The sequence below is a fragment of the Oncorhynchus tshawytscha genome, linkage group LG16, assembly GCF_018296145.1.
Source record: "Oncorhynchus tshawytscha isolate Ot180627B linkage group LG16, Otsh_v2.0, whole genome shotgun sequence".
Classification (NCBI taxonomy): Eukaryota; Metazoa; Chordata; class Actinopteri; order Salmoniformes; family Salmonidae; genus Oncorhynchus; species Oncorhynchus tshawytscha.
In genome coordinates, this window is record NC_056444.1 from 49,583,258 (window position 1) to 49,589,834 (window position 6,577).

General features: G+C 43.7%; 1 protein-coding gene across 1 annotated transcript in view; it reads right to left on the minus strand.

Moving 5' to 3' along the window:
• actr5 (actin related protein 5) overlaps window positions 1-5,497 on the minus strand; it is a 14,670-nt gene extending 9,173 nt beyond the window's left edge. Inside the window, exons 1-2 of the mRNA XM_024375229.1 lie at window positions 5,076-5,497; window positions 4,671-4,909 (exon numbers count right to left, since the gene is read on the minus strand). Of these exons, the coding sequence (XP_024230997.1) occupies window positions 4,671-4,909; window positions 5,076-5,459 (623 nt within the window). The 5' untranslated portion in view covers window positions 5,460-5,497. The remainder of the gene's footprint in view (window positions 1-4,670; window positions 4,910-5,075) is intronic.
• Between the last annotated feature and the right edge of the window lie 1,080 nt (window positions 5,498-6,577).

Genomic DNA, 6,577 nt, shown 5'->3' on the forward strand with positions numbered 1-6,577 from the left:
ACTGCCTCTGGAAGCGACGTCAGACTGCCTAAGATTACCATGCGCAATGCCAAGCGTCGGCTGGAGTGGTGTTTTTTTTTTAGCCAATGTGATTTATAGGATATTTATTTTTAAATCAGGATTTTTTTCTACCTGCAGGCTGTTTTTATTTGTTAGCTTAACGTAGGCTATTTTTTACATAGTTGTCAATGGCAATAGAAGTTACTTTTAGAATTTTGATTAACCACATGCAATGATTTTGAGATACAAAGACTTTATTATAAATTAAATGAAAATCTTCCACGAAAATGTGCATGTAAAAATCAGAACTGGCATATACACCGGTAGAAATGGTCAGATAAATTGGCTCTAGGTCATGGACAGCCCTAATGGAAGCTGAGGTGTCAACACTTGTTAATGACAGGCAGCTGTTAAGAATTCCTTTTCCACTTCGGCAAATGTGTTCAGTCAGCACCGACGACTCATGCTACACCCAAGGAAAGCTCAACCAATCCAACTGGCATTAGAGGGGGATCTTACAAGAAGATTTTTGGGGAAGTATTGAATGATCAATTACTCAGGATGTTCAACAGATCGTCAAGGAGGCTGCAACTCTTCGGAAATGGGTAAGAAACGATTTAGCTGGTAGATTTTGATCAACATCGGTGGTATAAAGTGATGTCATTCTCAGCAAAACCCTAGGGTAAGAAATGGCAAAATGACTTATTTAGCCAGCCTTTATTTTCATTGCCAAAACCAACCTTACTTTGTGTGTAGGGGCGCTGTCGTGGTGCCGATAGAGTGCCAACCTGTCACTTCTTGGTCAAAAGCACTCAATGGTCTCGGCATTTGAACTTTTCTGTTTATTGTGGTATAGGGTGATTGATCTAAGCAGAATTCAATATAATTATAATGCATAGGCATGTTTCATTATAGAAATAGATGACTATAGAAATAGAATGTAAGCTTTCTTGGTAGCCTATTGCTTTTCGTGGTTGTAAATGGAACTGTGCGTATTGGAAATGTGTTTGTGGTAGGCCGGCATTGCTTATTTGATTGAGTGGGTGGGTCGAATTTGATCCACAGAAGTGTATTGTGCAGTATCGCAACATGTTGCTGAACTCATGAGCTGCATCCATGTTTGAAATAGGCCTACGTGTCTATTTATTTGGCAAGACAGCTGTGCATGACTGCGTCTCACTGTCGTAGGCTGTAGGCTATGTTTTGGTTATTTGCATTTGCCTTTAGTTTACTGCGTTTGTTTGTTTACTGTTAATGTAACTAGTCTAAATATAGATTGTATTATGCCTTTATCGATCTGATATTTTGTTTATAAGCCTATAGTAGGTCTACCCCCGTTCTGTTCACATTCATTTGTTTGCATTTGCAGTTGTCGGTATTCTAAGCCAAACTGCAATTCAGTTTTTTTGTTTTGCATGAGTTACTAGGTTTCTACTTTCAGCATTTAGTTTGCATTATTTTGGTGAGACAGCTGTGTTTGGCTGCATTCACATAGGCTGTTTGTAACAGGTGAATTACCCTATCTGTCTGGTAGCCTACATTCATTTCCAAAATGACCTTTCTTTAGTGTGTAGGGCACTGTCCATTGTGCTGATACAGCGTAGGAGAGATGGGCTACAGATTTGGCAGCAACCTGTCACTTCAAAAGCTCACAATGTTCTCGGAATTTGAACTTGGTGTTTATTGTGGTATAGCGTGATATAAGCAGAATTCAATATAATTCCAATGCAAGAACCCAAAAAAAAACATTTCCCCTCTCACCGATTTCAACTGCACCCTTAATCACTTTATCCTGGCGCTGGGTCTGTCTGCTTGGCTTGGTAAGTAATATCGACTGGTAATATACTCTGTTTCACGGAAATATGGCTCTCTCGGGATATGCTATTGGAGTCGGTACAGCCACCGGGATTCTTTGTGCGCCGCGTCGACATAAATAAACATCTCTCCGGGAAGAAGAAGGGCGGGGGTGTATGTTTCATGATTAACGACTCATGGTGTAATTGTAACAACATACAGAAACTCAAGTCCTTTTGTTCACCTGACCTAGAATTCCTCACAATTAAATGCCGACCGTATTATCCTTCGGTTATAGTCACAGCCGTGTATATCCCCCCTCATGCCGATACCACGACGGCCCTAAAAGAACTTCACTGGACTTTATACAAACTGGAAACCATATATCCTGAGGCTGCATTTATTGTAGCTGGGGATTTTAACAAAGCAAACTTAAGAACAAGGCTACCTAAATTCTACCAGCATATTGATTGCAGTACTCTCGCTGGCAAAACTCTGGACCACTGCTACTCTAACTTCGGCGATGCATACAAGGCCCTCCACGCCCTCCCTCAGCAAATCTGACCAGGACTCCATTTTGCTCCTCCCTTCCTATATCCAGAAACTCAAACAGGATATACATGTGACAAGGACTATTCAACGCTGGTCTGACCAATCAGAATCCACGCTTCAAGATTATTTTGATCACGTGGACTGGGATATGTTCTGGGTAGCCTCATTGAATAATATCGATTTATACGCTGATTCGGTGAGTGAGTTTATAAGGAAGTGCATAGGAGATGTTGTACCCAGTGTGACTATTAAAACCTACCCTTACAAGAAACTGTGGATAGATCGCGGCATCTGCACAAAACTGAAAGCACGAACCACCGCATTCAACCATGGAAAGTTGACTGGGAATATGGCCTAATACAAACAGTGTAGTTATTCCCTCCGCAAGGCAATGAAACAAGAGAAATGTCAGTATCGAGACAATGTGGCAGGGTCTACAGACAATCACGAACCACAAAAAGAAAACCAGTGACGTAACGGACACCGACGTCTTGCTTCCAGACAAACTAAACACCTTCTTCGCCCGCTTTAAGGATAATAAAGTGCTACCAAGGACTGTGGGCTCTCCTTCTCCGTGGCTGACGTGAGTAAGACATTTAAACGTGTTTACCCCCGCAGGGCTGCCGGGCCAGACAGCATCCCTAGCTGCGTCCTCAGAGCATGCGCAGACCAGGCTGATGTGTTAACAGACATATTAAATCTTTCCCTATCCCAGTCTGCTGTCCCCACATGCTTCAAGTTGGCCATCCTTGTTCCTGTACCCAAGAAGGCAAAGGTAATTGAACTAAATTACTATCGCCCCGTAGCACTCACTTCTGTCATCATGAAGTGCTTTGATAGACTAGTCAAGGATCATATCCCCTCCACCTTACCTGTCACCCTAGACCCACTTGAATTTGCGTACCGCCCCATAGGCCCACAGATGATGTAATCGCCATCACACTGCACACTGCCCTATCCCACCTAGAGAAGAGGAATACCTATGTAAGAATGCTGTTCATTGACTACAGCTCAGCATTCAACACCATAGTACCCTCCAAGCTCATTATTAAGCTTGAGGCCCTGGGTCTCAACCCCGCCCTGTGCAACTGGGTCCTGGACTTCCTGACGGGCCGCCCCCAGGTGGTGAAGGTAGGAAACAACATCTCCATTTTGCTGATCCTCAACACTTGGGCCCCACAAGGGTGCGTGCTCTGCCCCCTCCTGTACTCCCTGTTCACCCATGACTGCGTGGCCATGCACGCCTCCAACTCAATCATCAAGTTTGCAGACCACACAACAGTAGTAGGCTTGATTACCAACAACGACGAGATAGCCTATTGGGAGGTGAGGGCACTCGGAAAACAACCTCTCACTCGGAAAACAACCTCTCACTTCAAGTCAACAAAACAAAAGGAGATGATTGTGGATTTCAGAAAACAACAGAGGGAGCACCTCCTATCCACATCGATGGGACAGCAGTGGAGAAGGTGGAAAGTTTTAAGTTCCTCGGCGTACACATCATGGACAAACTGAAATGGTCCACCCACATATACAGTGTGGTGAAAGCGCAACAGCGCCTCCTCAACCTCAGGAGCCTGAAGAAATTTGGCTTGTCACCTAAAACCCTCACAAACTTTTACAGATGCACAATTGAGAGCATCCTGTCGGCCTGCATCACCGCCTGGTATAACAACTGCACCGCCCATAACCGCAGGGCTCTCCAGAGGGTGGTGAGGTCAGGACACCTACAGCACCCGCAGCACAGGAAGGCCAAAAAGATTATCAAGGACAACAACCACCGAGCCACTGCCTATTGGGGTACTATGGTGTTGAATGCTGACCTAGAATGCTGAACCCGCTACCATCCAGAAGGCGAGGTCAGTACAGGTGCATCAAAGCTGAGAAAGAGAAACTGAAAAAGAGTTTATATCTCAAGGCCATCAGACTGTTAAACAGCCATCAGTGAGGATGCTGCCTACATACAGACTTGAAATCATTGGCCACTTTAATAAATGGATCACTAGTCACTTTAATAATGCCACTTGAATAATGTTTACATATCTTGCATTACTCATCTCATATGTTCATGCTGTATTTTACACCATCTTGCCTATGCAGCTTGGTCATTGCTCATCCATATATTTATATGTATATATTCTTATTCCATTCCTTTACTTAGATTAGTGTGTATTAGGTAGTTGTTGTGGAATTGTTAGATTACTTGTTAGATTTTGCTGCACTGTCGGAACTAGAAGCACAAGCATTTCGCTACACTAGCAATAACATCTGCTAACCATGTGTATGTGACCAATGAAATGTGATTTGCTGTATAGTGGTTTTACCTTCCATTGATAACAGGTAGGATGTGAGAGCAGTGGTAGCCAGAGGAGAGGACAATGCCGGTGTTTTGGTGTGTGAGGTTGCTGAGAGCATTGTTGTAGTAGAGGCTGTACAGGCAGTCTACGCCATAGGACACATGAGGAACTCTGTAGCACTCAAAGAGCAGCTCTGACATCATCTGGCGACTGTGCAGCGGGTTGCAGGGCGCCTCTGTGAGCACTATAGGATGTTCAACACTGCCCTAAAGAGGGGAGAGAAAGGAGAGAAACCACATCAGATGTGCTTGAAGGAGCAACTATCTAGTTAGCTACCGTTGTCAGTAAGTTATATTCAAGACTGAGAAGGCAGAACGGTCTAAACAGGACAAGCAACATAGGAAATTGTGCAACATAACTTGAACACCTTACCTCAGTCACAACTCCGAGGTGGCTGAATATGTAATCGAACATCAGTTCCTGTATCTCGAAGTTTACAACCACATTTCGGTCAAACTGACTTTTCAGGAGCCATCGCACCGGCTCGAGGTTAGAAATGTCATTGCCGATTTGGGTTTCACTTCGCGCTGCCCCTCTGCTCCTCGCCGCAACGGACTTGAACAGAAGCCGCGGTGCGCCTAGTTCGTCCCCTTTGCATGCCCAACCGGCCCTGGTTTGAAAAGAGCCGTTATCTATTATTATCGGAACTGGTGATGGTTGTAAGCATTCGGCAGAAATCTCGAAAATCGGATCGGGAGAGGATTTGTAGTCTTGAAAAGAAAATATTTTGCATGTTGTGTCTGTTTTGGAAGTCATTTTGAAAGGGTGTTACTACAAAATACGTCCGACTAGAAAGCTTGTACCAGAAACCAAGAGTTCCGCATAGCTCTCGTTACGTTTTGACAACGTAACAATTATTAAAGGGGCAGTCAGAAGTTGGTACATCCATTTTTTGACTTATAAATTAATTGTACCAATAGATTCGTAAAGAATATAACTTATACACGCCTCATGAGCTTAGTTTAACTGCTGTACCCCATCAGAACACAAAATATAAGCTTGTTTTACTCCAATGTTTGTAAACAAAACATGGTTAAACTATACTTTTGATATCATGGATGGTCAGTCCATGCATCCATAGCCCTGTCTATGAATTTGAGAGTGATTACATTTCTCCAGCCCCATCCCTCAGCTTTCTACTGAAACAGTGGCGGGGTTCCTGTTGTTATTGTTTAAACTGCTGATTGGCCCTTCAATGTTAAAATATGTATATATTACATCCTCTATTATAGTAGATCCCCTAACAACTATTTTTATATGGGTGGCTTAATTTATCTACAGCAGACCTTTATTTGTTGCCTCTATCTCCAGAACAGGTTAATGTTAGTACAGCATATGTGTGATTACCAATTATGTATATAAACCTTGGATTACTGATGCTATCTATTAGCCATTGAGGGGCTTTGAAACCGGCCCCAGTCGGCGCAGTCCTCCATAGGAATGAATGGAATTCTACAGTATTTCAATTAAATGTTTCAATATATGTATTTAAGTATCTTTGTTGTTGGGAACAGTAACATTGGCAATCTCAAAAAAATATTATTTGGCCTCCCGAGTGGCACAGTGGTCTAAGCTGAGATCCTGGTTCAAGTCCAGGCTCTGTCGCAGCCAGCCGCGACCGGGAGACGCATGGAGTGGTGAACAATTGGCCCAACGTCGTTCGGGTTAGGGGAGGGTCTGGCTGGCAGAGATGTCCGTGTCCCATCGCGCACTATCGACTCCTGTTGCGGCCGGGCGTTTCATCCAACACATTGGTGCGGCTGGCTTCCGGGTTAAGCGGGCATTGTGTCAATGAGTTGCAGCAACGAGAGTTGCAGCGACGAGACAAGACTGTAACTACCAATGAGGTAAATAAAATAAGAATCAATTATACT